This window comes from Elaeis guineensis, chromosome 1, assembly GCF_000442705.2.
Source record: "Elaeis guineensis isolate ETL-2024a chromosome 1, EG11, whole genome shotgun sequence".
Taxonomy (NCBI): Eukaryota; Viridiplantae; Streptophyta; class Magnoliopsida; order Arecales; family Arecaceae; genus Elaeis; species Elaeis guineensis.
In genome coordinates, this window is record NC_025993.2 from 113,132,651 (window position 1) to 113,153,841 (window position 21,191).

General features: G+C 33.2%; 2 protein-coding genes across 2 annotated transcripts in view; one reads left to right on the forward strand and one right to left on the reverse strand.

The window, feature by feature from the left end:
* The window catches only part of LOC105038605 (eukaryotic translation initiation factor 2 subunit gamma), a 14,095-nt gene extending 10,300 nt beyond the window's left edge, over window positions 1–3,795 (forward strand). The window contains exons 5-9 of the mRNA XM_010914461.3: window positions 19–121; window positions 1,419–1,646; window positions 1,791–2,009; window positions 2,478–2,738; window positions 3,269–3,795. Of these exons, the coding sequence (XP_010912763.1) occupies window positions 19–121; window positions 1,419–1,646; window positions 1,791–2,009; window positions 2,478–2,738; window positions 3,269–3,571 (1,114 nt within the window). The 3' untranslated portion in view covers window positions 3,572–3,795. The remainder of the gene's footprint in view (window positions 1–18; window positions 122–1,418; window positions 1,647–1,790; window positions 2,010–2,477; window positions 2,739–3,268) is intronic.
* A 1,545-nt stretch (window positions 3,796–5,340) lies between these two features.
* On the reverse strand, window positions 5,341–10,397 carry LOC105038606 (protein FAR1-RELATED SEQUENCE 6). The gene is given in 9 exon segments (XM_010914463.4): window positions 5,341–5,815; window positions 6,137–6,213; window positions 6,357–6,425; window positions 6,677–6,787; window positions 6,887–6,997; window positions 7,088–7,266; window positions 7,269–9,246; window positions 9,342–9,461; window positions 10,133–10,397. Coding segments are annotated over 7 exon segments (2,607 nt in total). The 5' UTR covers window positions 9,459–9,461; window positions 10,133–10,397; the 3' UTR covers window positions 5,341–5,815; window positions 6,137–6,171.
* Window positions 10,398–21,191: the final 10,794 nt, after the last annotated feature.

The window sequence follows — 21,191 nt, forward strand, 5'->3', positions numbered from 1 at the left end:
GCTATGCTGTTGACACAGGGCCTATGGAAGTGGAAAGGAAGATAGCCCTCTATGTGATGTGCCAGGATTTGAGAACACCAGGATGAAACTCCTAAGGCATGTCTCGTTTGTAGACTGCCCGGTAAGATGGCATGTCTTTAGATCTTCGACTTTTTGTTGTTAGACCATTAGACCTGGTTTTGATTTGTCTTGTTGGTTCCTGCTAGAATAGAAGGATCTATTAGTATTAGTACATGTCAATTCAAGCATGTCAAATTACCATCCCCAGAGGGAAGAGTTGAATTGGTTTGCTAAGCAGCCTTCATGATGATTTCATAACAAGGAAATTGCTGATTTTGTTGAATCATTGTTGCATCAAAGTTTTAGAAGGGATAATACTGAAAGAGGTTCGAGTACTGCACCTTATAGCTTTTAAGATGATTCTGGAAACATTAAAAACAGCAAAACTTGGCTGGGAATCATCTTGACCTTATAACTGAGTGAACTGTTGAAACTGTTTTACACAGCAGTTAAATTGGGAAAAATATATGCATTATTTTTACCAAAGTAAGCATATAAATTTGGTTTATTTATTTATTGCTTATATATTGGCTTCGTTTATCCAAGTAACTGCTTGTTAATTCCTTGTGATATTAGCAAAATATTTTGGAAAAATCAGGTACGATATACTTATCTAAAGCCCTATGTACACTGATTATATGGCATGCCACAACTTCTTTGCTTCATTCTGATATAGCCATCTATCTTTGGTATATCTAAGCATATAAAATAGTCTGATAAGCTTATTAAGTTTTGTTATTATCAAAGGCTCAATTGTATGGGACTATCACACATGATGACTTAATATTTTGGTCTTCTTGGATTGCGTTCAACCTGTATCTTTAATCACATTTTGCAAGTCTTGCATGTTATTCTTATCTTGATTGACAATTCTCGGTACCAATCTTCTTGGGGGTGACAACGACTGACTAGTATTTTCTTTTTTCTTTTTCTTTTTTGCTTATAACCATGCCTTGGTTAAACTTCTTCAATGGAACTTAAGCTGAAATTACTGATTATTTTTTTTTAAATGGCTTGATGATTGCCTTCTTGACTTAGAAGTTGTGCTCCATATCTGGACCTCCTTTTGATGGTAAAAAGTCTGGACGATTATCTTTCATGCAGTTATCCTATGCTATTTTGTGTTCATTGCAGAATTATCTTAAATGTCACTGGTGACCAAAGGGAAATATTTTCTAAACGGGACTTCAGTACCTTTTTTTTTATGTTTTATGTGTGTTTTTTCCCATTCATCTCTGCATGACAATAACACTTGTTTTTTTTGTCTCCATACCATGGGTGCAATTCCTGCTTTTTTATTTGCTTCTAAATTTATGAGCATTCACTTTTATGATGTCGATCGTCTGTTTTCTTATTAGGGCCATGATATTCTTATGGCTACAATGCTCAATGGAGCTGCAATCATGGATGGAGCATTGCTTTTGATTGCTGGAAATGAAAGCTGCCCCCAGCCTCAGACTTCTGAGCATCTGGCTGCTGTTGAAATCATGCGACTTCAGCATATTATTATTCTGCAGAATAAGATTGATCTTATTCAGGAAAGCGTGGCAATTAATCAGCATGAAGCAATTCAGAAATTTATTCAGGTCAGTTTCTTTGACCATCGTGACCCAGAATTCCAGTAATTTTCAAGCCAAACTTCAGTCTTTGCTGAAGACTTCTTTGGTAAAGAGATGAAGACTCTCTTCACGAAGTACTCATTATCATTAATTCTTGAATGACATTTACAGGGTACAATTGCTGATGGGGCACCTGTTGTACCTGTCTCTGCTCAGTTGAAGTATAATATTGACGTTGTTTGTGAGTATCTTGTTAACAAAATCCCTATCCCGGAGAGGGACTTTACTTCACCACCAAACATGATAGTCATTCGTTCTTTTGATGTAAATAAGCCTGGTTCTGAGGTTGATGAGATAAAAGGTGGTGTTGCGGGTGGCAGTATCCTTAGGGTATGTAGCTCCACATACCGAAATTTAAATGTCATTAACAGCTTTGATAGTCAGTACTATTGCAGACTTCTCCTTGCATTTTCTTACTAGTATATATACATTCCCCATTATGGTGCTTTTATATAGGAACTTGGTCCTCTGGATATTGTTTTGTCATTATAGAAGCTGCTTTGACAATCCCCATCTTGCATTATATATTGCTACATTTAGTTGCATGGTTCCATGCAGCATTTCACCAGACAAACTTTTGCTACATGGTTGCTGTTGACCTGTTATAATTTACTCTCTTTTTCTTGAAAGGAGTCAGTTAGCCAACCTCATATTTGGTGGGAAAAGGTTTGGATGATGATGATGATTAATTGCATGGCTACTTTCCCAATGTGACCCTTATGCTTTGTTATCCTTTTGTTATTTATATATGTAGGGCAACCACATCTTAACTTTGTAATTATTTTTAAATTTTTGTAGGGAGTTTTGAAGGTAAACGAGCCTATTGAAGTCCGTCCTGGTATTGTTGTCAAAGATGAGAACGGCAACATCAAGTGCACTCCAATATATTCCAGGATAGTTTCACTTTATGCTGAGCAAAATGAGCTCCAGTTTGCAGTTCCTGGGGGTCTCATTGGAGTAGGCACCACGATGGACCCTACACTGACGCGTGCTGATAGGCTGGTGGGTCAGGTTCTTGGGCAAGTTGGGTCTCTGCCTGATGTTTTTGTTGAGCTCGAGGTTTGCCAATCTTCTTAGTTCCTCTTCCGGTCCTGAGTTTGCAGTGCTGAATATGTTTATATGAACTATTTTTTTTTTAAAAATATTAAAATTAGTTAACATAAACATAATCCCAAAATTAAGGCTGAACTGATAATGTGTGTCAGTTAAATGGATCAAGGTATGGTTCATCTTAATTAAAAACAATTTATAATTGCCTCTCAGCATGATTTTATGCGTTGGTTGATTGCTGGCCAAGGAATTTTGGACTGGTTAGAATTCAATCACGAAATTTAGAGGATCAATTAACTGCTAGAGAGACTGCCTCATATCATTTGAGCATGCAATTTAAACTTTGGAAAATCACGTAGATAAAGGAAGATTGCAATATTTGTTCTAGATTCACCTGGTAAGCACAAACAAGTGGGAGGGCCAATTGGAAGGGCCAGAGGCAATAAACCTAGATATGGATGGAACCGTTACTATTCACTGTTCAAATGCCTACAATTTGCTTTGTCTCCGTTTGACATACAAATTTGTTGATTTTACAGGTGAATTTTTTTCTCCTCCGGAGGCTTTTGGGGGTGAGGACAAAGGGCACAGAAAAACAAGGGAAGGTATCTAAGCTTGCAAAGGGTGAGATCCTGATGTTGAACATAGGATCGATGTCAACAGGGGCGCGAGTGATTGCTGTGAAAAATGATCTAGCTAAGCTTCAGCTCACTGCACCAGTGTGCACAAGCAAAAAGGAGAAGGTGGCCCTCAGCCGGCGGGTCGAGAAACATTGGCGTCTCATTGGTTGGGGCCAGATCCAGGCTGGTGCGACCCTAGACGTCCCACCGTGCTCTATTTAAATCAAAGAATCTTGCAGGTGAAGAGAAGCACAAAAGCAGAAAAAGTACAGCATTAAGAGGTTTGTGAGAAGTCATGTGGGAGGGTAGACAGCTTCTAGGAACAGTTTTTGTGAGATGGAGAAGAAAACAGAACAATGTTGAAGTTTTGTGTTTCAAAATTTTATCTGATGCGAAGAGTATTTATCATTAATATCAATCAACAACCACTATATCTTGAATTAAAATGGGTGTATTTTCTCATTTCAAGGTTTACATCTGTGGTTTTAGGAGTTACTGTCCTTTCTTTTGTGGATAAATAAAGAACGGATAAAAAATTTATGCGGAATTCTATATCTTTTTAAATAAATATTTTTCAAATAATATTTAAATAAAAAAATAATTTATTTATATTTTTTTATGCATAAAAAAATGATCTTGAAATCTGTTATTCATATTTTTTTTTTGCATTACTATTTTGTCAAATAAGTTGTTAAAATTTGTTAATATTTTTTATGTTTTTTAAGTTTGGAAAAAATGGATGATTGAATTATTGGGCATAGAACGACGAAGGTATTAAAAATGAGAATGCAAGATTTTAAAAAAAAATGTATTTAAATAATTTAAGAATCTGTACGTTTATGGGTAAAAAATTCATTTAAAATTTTATATTTTTTTGAATAAATATTTTTAAATAATATTTATATAAAAAAATAATTTATTCATATTTTTTTGTTTAGGAAAGGTAGCTACAAAATTTGTTATTCATGTTTTTTTTTTGCATTATTATTTTTTGGATAGGTTGTTAAAATTTACCTATATTTTTTATAATATTTTTTATGAAAAATATTTGAAGAAAGTGAATGATTCAACTATTGAGTATTAAATGATTGAGATATTAAAAATGAGAATAAAATATTTTAAAAATAAAATTAAATATTTATTTTATTGATTGCTGAAAAAATAATTTAATCATCTTCTAAATAGATAATTTTTTTTATTTTATAAATAAATATTATTCATAAAAAAATAATTTATTCATCTCAAAAAATATAAGAATATAGATAAATTGATCAATGAAAAAATTGATCAATTTTTTTATGATATTTATTCATAAAAAAATAAATTTTAGGTAGATTATTTTTTAAAATTTCATGCAAAAAAAATTGAAATTTCTCATGCATTTGTCCCCTTGTTTAAATACTTGGTGGGTGATGGGCCATCGGTTCAGCCCCAGGATCAGTCTTTAATAAACTATAATATCATGCTGCTATAATAAATATAATTATTAGTTAATTATTAAAAAATAATTTTAACTGTTTTTACAGTTACTAGCACTCTGTACGAGCGCTTAGTCACAATGATGATTGTTGTCATGTGCCTTCATCTATCACGGAAAAAGAAGACTTAACCACAACTCAATCAGCATGTGGCGCAACTTTACAAAAGGATCCGGACTCACAGCCGTTCCATCTCTCTTGCACATAGCCAGACATTTTATAGAGCATAAAACTCCATAGGTTTCCTTTTTCTCAAGCTAGCATTTATGAGCAATGTTGCTGCTGTTTCTGCTTTTATTGCAGTTGATCATACATTCATACCTGAATTGTACGACCCAGCATTCATGCTCCTTGATATCTGTGTCATAAATTTTTTACACTCAGCATCTGCCCCTAAGAACCGACAAGAAGCTGAGAGCATTCAATTACTTATAAAGGCAATGCCTGTCCATCCAACTTTATTGCTGAACAAGCAATTAATGGTATAATACTGTTCTGTGCATTTCATGAATATTAATCACAAATATATATATATATATAAATGTAAGAACATATCATCTTCACATTGAAGACAACCATTTCAAAGATACAATGATAAATCATTCTGGCTAAGATCAGAGCTAAGCATGTTGCCATACTCAAAAGAAGAAGAAGAAGAAGAAGAAGGTAAGATTAACGAAACTGAGTCAGTAAATAGGCATTTTCTATGCAAATGCTTCCTGCTGCATTGTTATTGAATATTTCAGTTGCAAAGTGTAGCCTCTAACTTGTATCTCTTAGTTAGCTTATCTACCATTATATCTTTCAGTGGCAACTGGTTCTGAATTTCCTGAAGTTCAATCCAGACTCCTTGGGAACTAGAGGTTGGCCACGCTGCTGAACACCATCAGCAAGCAGGAATGTCGGTGCACAAATCCTGAGGGTCATATTCCTTATCGTTAAACATCTTCACCGAGTTTTCCCATCTTTTCCTCCTCAGCCTTTAAACCTGCCAAACACATGCACTTGGCCTTTAATTGTAAATTGTAGACAACAATTTGGTCGGCAAAGGAAATTATTGTGCATGCAAAGTTGCCGAAGTTTCAAATCAAGGCCATGGAAAATGTTAGTCCTGGCACAGAATTGGCGTTAATATATTTAGGAAACCATATGCTTGTATTTCTAGAATAAGTCCTTATTTTTTAAGATGCCAAAAGTTGTAGCATATTGCTGGAACATACCAGAAGATAAGTGTTCCATAGAGATATTCTCAAAAAGCCTTTGCATGTGCACGTTCCTTAGAGCATAAATGCTGGATTTGTGTGCTCACCTGGGTTTGCATTTTGCAACTTAAACCCACATCCTCTACCTCCTTCGGTCAGAATGTGCGTTTGGCATCTGATCCTCCTGCAATTGTATCATGTTTATAAAATCCCTGAACAAGTTTACATTAACCATGAGGTACCATCTTGCTTTATAAAGAAGCATTACACCTAATATAAACTGATCCTACGAAAAGCTCACAACTGAAAGACAGCTAAAGAAAAAACCTGAAACATTTGTTGATAAATCCACTGCACCCTTGACTGACTTCCAACTGTTTGATGGTCATACTGACCCTGCAATTTGCAAACATTATATTACGAGAATACAGATATCCAATGTGCCCACCTCTCAGTAAATGTTTGAGCAATTGAAACCACACACACATACACACACACAGAGAGAGAGAGAGAGAGAGAGAGAGAGAGTTCACTGAGTGATCTAGCATATTGAACCCATTCTGTCAAAATTTGATCCGCGTGATTGGGTATAAAAAGAGAGAAAATTAAGATATCCAATTACATATTAAAACCATTAAATTAGAGACCTGCAGCAAATTGCTTGACTGCAGCCTTGTTTGATTGCCCATATGATGCTGGTGATTAACATGGATGCTGAAACGACTGCCAAATGACAAGTCATCTGGGGGAACTTCTTCCTAATCAAAATTCCAGAACAAGATTCGTAAAAAGATGGATAAAGCAGATAAAAGAGATGTAGAATAATGAGACAAAACATAAATATCAAAAACCCATACCATTAGATCAATTCCTCCTTGTGTCCCTATATGAGTGTCAAGATGCGAAGCAAGTGGAGCAGATTGAAGCATATTGTTTTCATTGCCAACTAATGATGATCTTAGAAAATCCTGGTCATATACAATTGAAAAGAAAACCATTTAGACCAATACTAATGTCTATCCCGAATTGATTCATACAGCCATCTATCATTGTAGTACCTGTTCCTTACTCAATTGAACTAATGACTCTACTTGGGGTTCTCTCCCTTTTTTTGGTGGCCGACCTCTCCGTCTCGCTTGCAAAGAGTTAGAATTCTTATTGCTGTCAGATACACCCAGTTGTGATACCAATAGGTTTTGAACATGTTCATTTGGCTGAGTTTCAAAAGATAGAATATAGGTTGCCTGTCTCTGCACGAGCCATCATCTAAAAGAGACTTCTCTACCTCTCTTATCAACTTCAATGCAACCTGGAACCTATCATCAGATAAGAACCCTAGCTCAGCAAGCTGAAGGCAGCGCATGGATAGATAATCATAACGCTCCATTATATTATCAGGTAGCATGTCATGCGAAGGATGAGCAAGAGCATGTAATTGTTTATAGTCTTTTTTCCAACGATCAAGAATGTAATGAGATGGAATCTCAAACACTTGCTGCAACTTGAAAACAGATAGAGCATGTCTGCATAAAATGCCCCTGAACTGAAATGATCCACAAATGCATTGCACTTGAACTTTATCTTCATCATATAGAACCTCATGATCCTTCTTCTCTGTCCTTTTACCATCTTCCATATATGAACACTCTCTAACTTCAAAGGTAATAAGTGATCCATCAACCTTTATTGGTGAAGCATCACAATACATAGTGGCTTTTAGCTCATCTTGAAATTTCCGGAACATGTTAACAGTGTACAATTTGGAGAGCTGTTCTTCCATGTAAAATTTCGATATGGTGAGTGGAGTCTTATGAAACGATTCTGAGTCTGCTTGTGCCTCCTTTTTGTACTTACTTTGTACGATCATCTCGTATTTATTGAGAAACTGCTTTAAATTAGTTTTTGGATATATACACCCATCAAAAAAGGCAGTTGTACTCTCACCACGTTGAGAAATGGACATTCCTGCCCAAAAGGCATCTTTAAGATAAGCTGGCACCCATAGGTGCCGGTTTTCATATAATGAGTCAAGCCATTCATTACCTTCGAGACCATGTACCTTGGTCATTTTTTGCCAATCTTGTTCAAACTCATTGACTCTTGAAGAGTCATATGATGCCTTTTTTATTGCCTTCTTGACTGCTTTAAATTCAGCAAAACCCCTCAATTTCTCTGGAATCTTTTTCATTACATGAAACATGCATAGACGATGTCTAACTCCAGGAAAAACCTCCACAACTGCACCCTGTATGGCCTTACAATGGTCAGTGATGATAGCAGTTGGAAAGCACCCTAGCATACATGTTAGGAATGCCTTAAATAACCAAATATAGGTCTCAATTGTTTCATCTGAAACTAAACCACATGCCAACAGCACTGATTGTCCATGATGGTTCATACCAACGAACAAAACAAGAGGCAAATCATATTTTTCAGTTAAGTAGGTTGTATCAAAGGAAATGACATCACCAAAGTATCGATATGCTGCTCTAGATCTGGCATCAGCCCAAAACAGATTCCTCAAACGACCATGCTTGTCTACATCTACTAAGTAAAAGAAATTTGGATTCTTGTTCTGCATGCCTGTAAAAAATTGACAAATAGCTTCATCATCTCCTTCCCCAAGCTTCAATCGCCCTATCTCGGTAGAGCTTCTGAGTTCACTCTCAGACTGAACATTTCTATGTCCATTTGGCCATGCAACAGGTCCTTCTGCCATTGCATCAGTCATTTTCTTATAACAGCTCAAGAAACGTGCTGTTGACGGGCTGACTGGATGATTATGCTCAAGATTAGCTTCTGCCAAATGAAGCAAGCCATCACCCTGTAATTTTAATACAATCATCGCCTGACAGTTTGTTTTCGCAGTCTGTCTAGCTTGATAGCAGGCATCTTGTCGGCCATGGCCTGCCTTGGAACATGCAAGTATCAACCTTCTACATACTCCAGATTTTGTAAATTGTGACTTTCTTACAGCTACACCAAAGCCTTCATGCAGAGCATACTGCTTATAGAAACTAGAAACTTCATCATATGATTTGAAAACCATCCCAACCCGAGGTGTCTTGTCATCCCCTACATTTGCTTCATGATCCCCTTCAACCTCAGCGGCATCCTTTTTCTCAATATCATGACCATTATCTTCAACAGTCATTACTTCGTCGTTATCCTCACCCTGTAAGGATTCCTTAGTGGGGGATACACTCAGCAGCAGCTCCTGACAAAGATAAGGAACAAAATCCAAGCAATTACAATCGCATAAATAAACTTTCAAACTTCACAATTGAAATCAAAATACCATACCATACACACCTGAGATGTTTTATCACCTACAGGTGGTGTATTATTCCCATTCAGCTGAGTATCCTTTGCTTCATTAACATCAGCATCAACATCAAGTGGCTCTTTCCTTACAGAATCATCAGCCATCCCCTGTGAAGGTAAAGAAGAGAACGCATGCATAAACCTTTTTAGTATACATTAAGCTTTATTAATTCAAACAATTCAGTATCCAACAGAAAGAAATGATTTTCTAAATGTGATCAAATCTCATACCGATAAAGAAGAAGCAATCCAAGCTTCAACAAAGAAGCAAACAAGAATTTACTCAGCATTCACCACTCATGTTTATTTTTTTTTGGCAAATGCTTCACATAGCACATGTGAAACCTAACTTATCCTAGTATGGTATCCACAACACTGCAATATCTCGATACAAGTACATCAGTTCCATCGTCAAAAAATCTATTGATCACTTCTCATAATGTTTCGGTCTTGAGAGCCATCGATTGAAACAAGAACGGTTTGGCTTAAAATTGGGAACAAGGACTTTAAAAAAAAAAAAATTATACCAGAATAGATGATACAGATGCAGTATTCAATTCACACCTCACAATAAAGGCGTCTAGGATCTAAAAATTCTATAAAAATTCCATAAAGAAACCCACAATTCTGGAAAAGAAACCCTAATTCAAGAATTATCGAATCAGATCGAGCTCAAAAACCCTAATTTCCTGAAAATTCCAACCAAAATCGAGTCTTTGCCGCGAAACCTCAAGTTCTGGAAATCAAATGTTGGAAATGTGATCGGGCAGAGATCTGACCACGGAGTTCGGATCACGGCGCGAGACGCATGCTCTGTACGATTCCGCCCTCTCTTTTATTCCTCCAATCCTCGTTCAGGGATTCGGAGAATCCGTAAGGAGCGGATCGAGGGATTAGAAAGGAGATGAATCCAGGGTTTTGTGGAGCGAGGAGAAGCGGGAAAAGGGGAAAAGAGAAAGGGTTTTAGGGTTCTCCAACGCGCGAGCGAGCGAACAGGGAAAGGAGGAGGTTGCAGATGAATAGACCGGTCTCCTGACCCCCACTTCGGCACCCATAAGAGGGAGATAATGGACCCTACCTTTTCGAGGATGTTGAGGTAATTCACTGCACCTCGATCGAGCCTTTAGCTAAATAATTTTAAAAATAAAATTATTTATAAAAATAATATAATTTTTAATTTATTTATTAAATTAATATAAATCTTATAAAATGTCATTCAAAACGATGTTTTACGGTATCCACGCAATCACCTCTTTTTCATCTTTTTTCCACATGGATGATGAAAAAAAAAAAAAAATTATTATTTCAAATGAAAAAAAAAAAGCTATTTCAAAAACACCATTTCAAATGGTGGTTCAATTATTAATTTTAAAAAATAATAATAAAAAAATAAAAAATAAAAATTATAATTTTAAATTTTTTTAAAAATAAAAATTATAATTTTGATTCAAATAAAAGTCATCATTTCAAATTAATATCCCCATTTCAAATTATCTTTTTAAAAAAATATCTGAAAAAAATTGATATAAAAAAAATTAAAAAACCATAAAAAAAAGAATTGAAAAAAATAAAAATTATAATTTTAAATTTTAAGAAAATAAAAATTTTAATTTTAATTCAAATAAAAATCATCATTTCAAATTACAATCTCCTTTTCAAATTAATTTTTTTAAAAAAATATCCTAAAAAAATACCTTAAAAAATAAAAAAAATACCATAAAAAAGAAAAAATAAAAATAAATAAAAATTATAATTTTAAATTAAAAAAATAAAAATTTTGATTTTAATTTAAATAAAAAATATCATTTCAAATTACTTTCTCTATTTCAAATTAATTTTTTTAAAAAAATATCTTAAAAAAATATCTTAAAAAATTTAAAAAATAAAAAATATGATAAAAAAATGATAAAAAATAGAAAAAAATAAAAATTATAATTTTAAATTTAAAAAATTAAAAATTTTAATTTTATTCCAAATAAAAAATATCATTTCAAATTACTTTCCACATTTAAAATTAAATTTTTTAAAAAATATTCCAAACAAAAGAAAAAATACCTAAAAAAATGCCATAAAAACAGATAAAAAGGGTAAAAATGAAAAAAAAATTAAAGTTATAATTTTAAATTATAAAAAAATAAAAATTTAAATTTAAATTCTAAAAAAATTAAAAAAAATTAAAAATGCCATAAAAAAAGTGGCAAAAGGAGAAAAAATAAAAAAATTATAAATTATAAATTTAAATTTTTTTAAAAATAAAAATTTTAACTTTAATTCAAATAAAAATTATCATTTTAAATTACTATCTCCATTTTAAATTAAATTTTTTATTAAAAAATTATGTAAAAATAACTAAAAAATTAAAAATACCATAAAAAAATAAATAAAAAAATAAAAAATTAAAATAAAAATACCAAAGAAAATGATGTTTTTGAAAATATCATTTCTTTTGGTATTTTTGTAGCTTAAGATCCAAAAAAAAAAACCCTCCCTCTTCTCCCTCTTCTTCGGCGTCTCCCTCTTCTCTGCATCTTCCTTCTCCTCTCCGGCAGCACAGCGGCACGGCGGTGAGCTCCCGACGGCGGTGAGCTTCCTCTTCTCTCTTTCCTCTTCTTCTCTTTCTCTCTCCATCTTCTTCTCTCTCTCCCTCTTTTTCCTTGGCCCGCCGGCGACAGACGGCCGGCGGCGGGCCCGTGCGCCCCCCCATGTAGTTGGTCCGCCGATGGGCCGGCGGCGGCCCCCCGCCCCTCCCCTTCCCTTGGCCGACCGCCCTCTCTCTTTCCTCTTCCTCTCTCTCTCCCTCTTCCTTCCCCCTTCCTCTCTCTGTCCCTCTTTTTCCTTGGCCCGCCGGCGATAACCGGCAGGCCCGTGTGCCCCCCCCCAATTTCGTTGGTCCGTCGGTGGGCCGACGGCAGCCGCCCCGCGGCTGTCACCGGCGTGCCCACGTGCCCCCCATTTCGTTGGTCCGTCGGTGGGCCGGCGGCGACCGCCCCACCCCTTCCCTTCCCTTGGCCGGCCGCCCCGCCCCATCCCCACCCGCGGCGGCCCCTCCCAAGTGGTGGGCCCCCGATGGCGGGCCCCCAATGACGGTCCCGCGCGGCCAGATGGCGGGCCCGCACGGCTTGATGGTGGGCCCCCGACGGCCCCACACGGCTTGACGGTGGGCCCCCGACGGTGGTCCTGCGGCGTCCTTCTATTTTGATCTTTTTATTTTTTATTTTTATCTTATTATTTTTTATTTTTTATTTTTATCTCATTAGATTCGGATTTATTTTAAAATTCGATTCGATCCTAATTTAAGAATTTTAAAATATATTGCATTTCATAGAACCGTAGATCTGTCAACTGACCAATGTAGGATATTCTACGATATTCGTATAAGATATATATTTGATTATATATTTTTGTATGAGTACCGTAAAATATATACATTGGACAATTGATTGTCCAGTTTGGACAGTTTGAAAATTATATTTAATTTTATAGGTAATTACATTATTCGAACGATATGCAGAGGGTTCGAGAGAAATTTCAGACAGTATTTTTCTTTAGTTCTCCTCGTACATTTTTAATTGTGTGGGGAGAACTAAGGAGAAATACTGCCAAAATTTCTTTTGGTCCCTATTGCGTATCGTTTGATTAATGTAATTAACTTATAGAATTAATGCAATTTTCGAATGGGATAGGATCTATCTGTACCTATTTGTTGATGATATGATGCATTTATCATGTAAATCTTTTGAAATGATAAAATAATTAGTAATGCTAAATTTTTTGATTTTGATTTTGTCATAGATTTCTCTGAGAAAATGGCCAGTACTCGGGTTCGTGTACTATTATATTATGATGGCATGATACAGAATGACGAAACTGGTGTGCAGTACAGTCACCCTACAAATCAGATGATTAGAGTATCTTCATCATTATTACGTCAAAAATTATTGGACCATTTATACAATAGTATTCCTATAGACAAAGAAAAATATAAAATAAAATTGAAATAAAAATATCCTAATCTGTCGGGATAATTAATGCAGAGCAAGTATATCTTAGTTCCAGTTATTCCTATAGACAAAGAAAAATATAAAATAAAATTGAAATAAAAATATCCTAATCTGTCGGGACAATTAATGCAGAGCAAGTATATCTTAGTTCCAGTTGATGACGATGAAGATGTCGAAGAAATATTGACATTTCCTTTGAAATATTCAGAATGTCAATTTCTAGAATTATATATTGAAAAGGAAGATATACCGAGCTTTGGATACTATAGTCGGCTTTAACTCAAGCGAACAATATTGTTGGACCTTCCTCACCTTTCGTAACTCCTATGGTGCAAACCGATAGTGTTGAGGCAATATTTGCAGAACAATATTCTACTACTACCGGCTCTAGTTGTCCAATTATTCAAAATCCTATGGTGACTTCTCCTGTGTCTTCTACTATGGTGACTTCTCCTTTGCTAGAAGTAGTCGTAAGTGTGGGAGATGACTGGATAGTCAGTGGAATAAATTCTGATAATCTAGGCTTTGAGCCAGATGAAAGCGGAGATCAAGTCTATTGGATGGATGAGGACAGTAGCAGTAATGATGATGATGGTGAAGATGAGAATGATGATGAAGATATTCAGTCTAATATTAATGTGGGAGAACCTCAATCTCATTTGCATGAACCCCCATAATTTTTTAACGATATAAATTTAGATGATGGTGGTTATGTTAGTGCTGGTCGAAGATTGAATTTTGACTATCAGTTTTGGGACTCCTCGATGACTGAATTTTCTAAAGGTCTTATGTTTGAGAGTAAAGATTATGTAAGGAGAACTGTTGATCTTTATCACATTATGAAGCATCGGACATACAATGTAGTTCAGTCATATTCGAAATTATGGTCCGTACGATGCGCATCATCAAATAATGTTCAAAATTATAAATGTAGGCTTCGTGCTGCATTGTTGAAAAAATATGAATATTTTCAAATCACAAAATATGAGAGTCCTCACACTTGTTTGTTTACGGGATTGAGTCGAGACCACAAACATGTCAGTAGAAGGATGATTGGCACATTAGTCCGACATATTATTGAGAAAGATCTCGGTGTTAAAGTTGAAGCTATTGTGGCAACCGTTAATGATCAATTTCAATATACAGTGTCATACAAGAAAGCATGGTGTGGAAAGCAGAAGGCATTGATTGATATTTATAGAGAATGGGAGCTATCTTATACTAAATTATCCTATTATATGGCTGCACTTCAACATGCAAATCCTGGTACAGTTATTTTATGAAATTTTTTTCAAACTGCGAATTTCAATGTTCAAGTTTTAAATTATATTTTTTGGGCTTTCAAACCATCCATCTAGGATTTTACGCACTGCCGTCCTGTAATCAGCATTGATGGCACACACTTGTATAAAAGTTTAAAGGTAAGATGTTAATTGCAACAAGCATTGATGTAGAGAATGGGATATTTTCATTAGCATATGCAATTATGGATGAGGAGACGACTATAAGTTGGAGTTGGTTTCTTTTCCAGCTCAGAATATATATCGTCAAAGATAGAAATAAAATATGCATAATTTCTGACAGGCATTCAGGTATATTAAATTCCATCGCAGATGAGTCTATTGGATGGAGTCCACCACGTGCCTATCACCGATACTGCTTAAGACATATCTGCAGTAATTTCAACACTCATTTTAAAAATATGCAGCTGAAAGAGCAGTATGGCAAGCAGGAAGTACTCATCAAGTTCGCAAGTTCAACTTTATCATGGGTAGGATCAAAACAGTGAATGAAGAGGCTTGGAGCTGGTTGTCTGAGTTAGAAAATGAGAAGTGGACGTTGGCACATGATGATGTCCTGCGCTATGGTGTCTTAACTACAAATTTGTCGGAGATTTTTAACAGTATTTTACGAAGAGCTAGAAATGTGCCAATTAGAGCTTGTGTTCAATTGACATTTTATCATCTTGTGAAATACTTCAATACGAGGTATGCCCAAGACTTGAGATATGTAAAGGAGAATTCAAATAATCTTTTTACTCCTCATATTACAATTAAGATTACTGAAGATCAAATTAAAGCTAACCAGCACCGAGTAACACCATTCAACATTCAAATAGGCATATATAAAGTACTTACGAGGAGAGCAAGCGCAGGGTTACGAGGTGGAGAAAATTTTTATACTATTACTTTAGCTGAAAGAAAATATTCTTGTGAAAAGTGGAGTATGTACAAATATCCATGTTCACACGTTTTAGCTGTGTGCCAAAAAATTACTGTACATTTTAGTGGGTTTGTGGATGATGCATATACAATTATAGCATATATGAATGCTTGGAGCGGCGACTTTAATCCATTACCACATGAAGATTATTGGATGCATACACGTATGTTCAAATATATTCCTGATTATCATCATTTGAGACCCAAGCAGAAAGGTAGACCAAAGTCAACAAGACTACGAAATGAGATGAATGATAGGCAAATAAGAAGTAAGAACCACTGTGGCATTTGTAAGGAACAGGGTCATGACTATCGCCGCTGTTCTAGGATACTTCAACACACTTCAACTTCAAGCAGTGAAAGAAATTAAAGGCTCCGAAGATATATTTTCATCATTATTTTATGTATTTATGTGAGATTGTATTTGAATATACGTGTTTAATATCCAGAGATGAACTGAATTGTGTGTTTAAGTTGTATTATGTGATAATATTATATTTAAAATATATTTCACATAAAATGAATGGCTACATATTTTTTATTTTTTAATATACTTGTGATAATATTATTATTTTAGATTCATTAGCGTATTATGGCTTACGATCCGCAGCATCTCGATCTTTGAGATAGCAGTATTCTTACATTGCAGGAGCACCATCCATCACAGACTATTTTAGATGGCGGTGCAAGTATTCCAATCCTACTCTTACTATTTAATTTTTTTTAAAAAATCATATACGTTATCTAATTATTATATCTTATTGCAGGAGCCCAGACACCTTCGTCTACGACGATCCGATGCTGACTTCTAGAGGACAGAGGATATCCTACATAGAGTGCTGGATTATTTACGATATCTTAGATTCTATAGAGTATATCGGATTGATCGTATACAGAAGGACGTTGGTCTTATTTCTACTTTGCTTGAGAGATGGCGTCCAGAGATACACATGTTTCATCTTCCATTTGGTGAGACGACCATCACGTTACAGGATGTCAGCATCCTTACTGGACTACCAGTTGATGGCGATCCAGTTATCGGAGTTGATCCCACACTTACCATTTCGAAGTGGCAGGCTTTGTGCTTGTGATTGCTAGGGTTTGAGCCCGACGTCCAGTTTTTCGATCATTCACGACTTAGGATTGAGTGTTTGGATGATCGTTATCGACATTTTCATATTGAGGATGATGGACCAGAGGAGATGGTGCAGCAGTATGTTAGGGGTCAGGTGCTGCAGTTGTTAGGTGATGTCTTGTTATCCGATACTTAATCGAATAAGATGAAGTTGATGTTTTTGCCATTATTAGAGGATTTAGACTTCGTTTGTAGACTCAGTTGAGGCAATGCAGTACTAGCTTGTCTGTACAGAGCTATGTGTCGGGGTTCTTATGCTGATTAGAGCGAGATTGGTGGTTATCTTGTATTATTACAGGTATGTAAATTAAAAATTTTTATTTTTAATATTCAATTATAGTTCACATTAGGTATATCATGTATGATTTTTTAAAAATTTACAGATTTAGGTATGAGAGCGTATGTCGATTATCAGTCTATTACGATGATAGTTGCTCGAGATGCCATCAGAGCAGCATGATCCTGATATTCCATTCAGACTAGACAGATCATTGAGATATAGGTATAAAAATATTATTTTTTTTACTTGAAACTTACTATTTTAAATCTGATAAAATTTATTTAACATAAGTAGATTGTGAAACAGATGGAACGTTGCATTCAACGTTCATCACGTATCGATGAGAGTGGCACGGGTTTATAGGTGCCAGTTGGATACATTAGTTGATACATATAGACGGATAAATTTGATTTTTTTTACAAATATCATTTTACAGTATTCATAATTTATTAAAATTTTAGCTTACTAATTTTTTTATTTTAACTCTATCAATTTTTGTGGGAGCCATATATAGATGAGATATTGGCTATATTGTCGTAGATGTGTACAGTTGGACATGATATATGAACTGCTAGGGTGCTACTTATTTGTTTTGATATAATGGAGTGGCATCTTTTCGATCGTGTCATGCGACAGTTTGGTCAGATTCAGAGCATCCTAGAGCAGTTTGATACCAGTCAGAAACTTCATCGTATTGATCGATGAGGGAGAGCTCGTATTGACTGGTGTATCAGATATGCAGAGTATATCATCATTTGGGATGCACATCGAGATTACATAGTTTATGGTGATCCCATTTTGAGAGGTCGTGCATATACCGAAGACTACATAACTTTGTTTCTTAGCATTACAGTGCGAATCATTGGACAGTCTCGTATGCAGTTCCAGGGTACGAGGGTGAGAGTTCTGCTGTGTGTCTTTTGGTGAGATCATAAAAATTATATTTTATATCAATATCTTTATTTTTAATAATTAAAATTAAAAAAATATTTTATATACTTCTGTTATATTTTTATTTTATATTTTATAATATATTACTAATTTTATTTTTATTATGTAGACTGATTCTATGTCAGGTCTTATGTTCGACACTCGTTGTGCTTTATCTACGGCTGATGAGGACGAGCGGATCTGCATATTGCGTGAGATAGAAAGAACAAGTTCGAAAATATTAGTCGTGATTGGCGTTGATCCAGATAGCTGTGCGTCTTGGTATGGAGCAGCCGATGCACCACATATGAGATATACGCCATCACCATTGTTTTACATATGCCATCACCGCATATGCCGCAGATGTCATTACTTGATCCATAGATGGTAGGGCCTTCTTCTTCCTACATGCCGTAGATGACATCATCGAGTATCAGTTGGCCACATGAGTATGATACTTTCTTTTCAGGGCCATCCATATATTTAGATGAGGGGATTGAGGGTGTCACTCAGTCCGCAGATGCTCCGATAGCACAACAGGCCATTCTTGAGGGGATTGAGGAGGTTATTCCTGAGCAGCATGACCAATAGACCTTTATTGCTGTGGGGGAGGAGCCATCACAGCAGATACAGGAGTAGGAGCGACCGTTGAGGACTTTCCTGAAAAGGTCCAAGCGACCACAAGCACCACGACGTCCTTGTGGGACTTAGTATTTTTTAGATTTGTATTTAATATTTTTGAGACTTTTATTGTACTATTTTTTTTACACTTGATATTTTTTATTTTATTTTATATCATTAATTATTATTTTTATTAAAGATTATTTTAATTTCAAGTGAACGGATGTTATGCTTTGTGAACATGGATACACATTATCTCATGTGTCTCAGAAGATTAAGAGAGAAAAAGTTATGCTAAAAGGATTATAAAAATTATAACGTAAATAATAATAATATATCAAATAATTTAATTATATTTTTTAAAATATCCAAAAATAAGCTAAATCAGATAAATCGGTAGGGCACGAATCATTACATACAGTGCGATATGGACCGGTATAAGTCGGTAAGGCATCGGTACGATAGGGTGCTTTTATCAACCGCTCGGTGAGATAGGGTTATAGTATTATACAAATATTATGATATAATTATATTGTTATAATAATATAATATATTATATTATATTAATATCTTATATTTTATAATAAAATATATATTTAATATTATTATATTTTAATATCTTATAATAATTTTTATAATATTATAATATAATATAATATTTTATTTAATAATATATTATATTAAAATATAGTATAGTAATTATATTATATTTTAATATACTATATTAAAATATAATATAGTACATTATATTGTAATAACTAATATAAATATTATTATATATTATATTATATTATTATTATGATATATTATATTATATATTACATATTATTTTTTATTTTTTTGAGTTATTTTTATGTAATTTTTTAATAAAAAAATTAATTTAAAATGGAGATAGTAATTTGAAATGATAATTTTTATTTGAATTAAAGTTAAAATTTTTATTTTTTTTAATTTAAAATTTTAGTTTTTTCCTTTTTTTCACTTTCTTATGGCATTTTTTAATTTCTTTTTGAATTCAAATTAATATTTTTATTTTTATTTTAATTTTAAATTATAATTTAAATTTTTTTCCTACTTTTTTCTCATTTTTTTATGATATTTTTATTTTTTATAATTTTTAGGATATTTTTTTGGGATATTTTTTAAAAAAAATTAATTTGAAATATGGAAAGTAATTTGAAATGATGTTTTTATTTGAATTAAAATTAAAATTTTTATTTTTTTTAAATTCAAAATTATTTTTTTATTTTTTCTCATTTTTTTGGTATTTTTTATTTTTTTAATTTTTTAGATTTTTTTTGGGATATTTTTTAAAAAAATTAATTTGAAATAAAGAAAGTAATTTGAAATGATATTTTTTATTTGAATTAAAATTAAAATTTTTATTTTTTTTAAATTCAAAATTATAATTTTTATTTTTTCTCATTTCTTTCTCATTTTTTCTTTTTTATGATATTTTTTATTTTTTTAATTTTTTATGATATTTTTTGAAATATTTTTTTAAAAAATTAATTTGAAATGGGAAATTAATTTGAAATGATGTTTTTTATTTGAATTAAAATTAAAATTTGTATTTTTTTAATTTTAAAATTATAATTTTTATTTTTTTTCTTCTTTTATGGTATTTTTTTAAAAAAATTAATTTGAAAAGGGGATTGTAATTTGAAATGATGATTTTTATTTGAATTAAAATTAAAATTTTTATTTTATTAAAATTAAAAATTATAATTTTTTTTCAATTCTTTTTTTATGGTATTTTTTATTTTTTTTACATCAATTTTTTTAAATTTTTTTTAAAAAGATAATTTGAAATGGTGATACTAATTTGAAATGATAATTTTTATTTGAATCAAAATTATAATTTTTATTTTTTAAAAATTTAAAATTATAATATTTATATTTTTTTTATTTTTTTTGAAGAATTAATAATTAAACTCGCCACTTGAAATGGTATTTTTGAAAATGTCATTTCAAATGGTATTTTTAAAAATGTCATTTCAAATGGTATTTTTAAAAATATCATTTCAAATGACGTTTTAAAAAATATCATTTCAAATGGCATTTTAAAAAACACCATTTGAAATGATGATTTTAATTTTTTTTCATCATTCACATGGAAAAAAGGTGAAAAAAGGGTGGTGACGTGGATACTATAAAACGTCATTTTGAATGACATTTTATAGGATCTGTATTAGTTTGATAAATAAGTTGAAAACTATATTATTTTTATAAATATTTTTTTTTAAATTATTTAGGTAAAGCACTCCCTCAACCCCTCTGTGCGTCCAGGACAGTAAATTAGCTCTCCTATTTCTTGGATAAAATTTTTTAAGTTCTATATCAATTTTAAAATTGACAAATTCTTTATGCATCGAAGGTGGCGCAGAACGTGTGCACCATCTGCGGTGAGTCAATCAGCGATGCATATAATCTACACTAAAAAATATATATAGAAATCAAAATTCATATATCTTGGTGTTCTTCTACCTAATTATTAAATAGATATCAAAATGGATAATTTTAATAGTATGATACCATATTCTAGGATAATCTAATTATCAAAATCTAGTAAATTTAATCCAGCCATGATAGAAGAAATGCATTTTACCTTACTAGTGCATTTGCTACTATTCAGTTTTATATTGACTT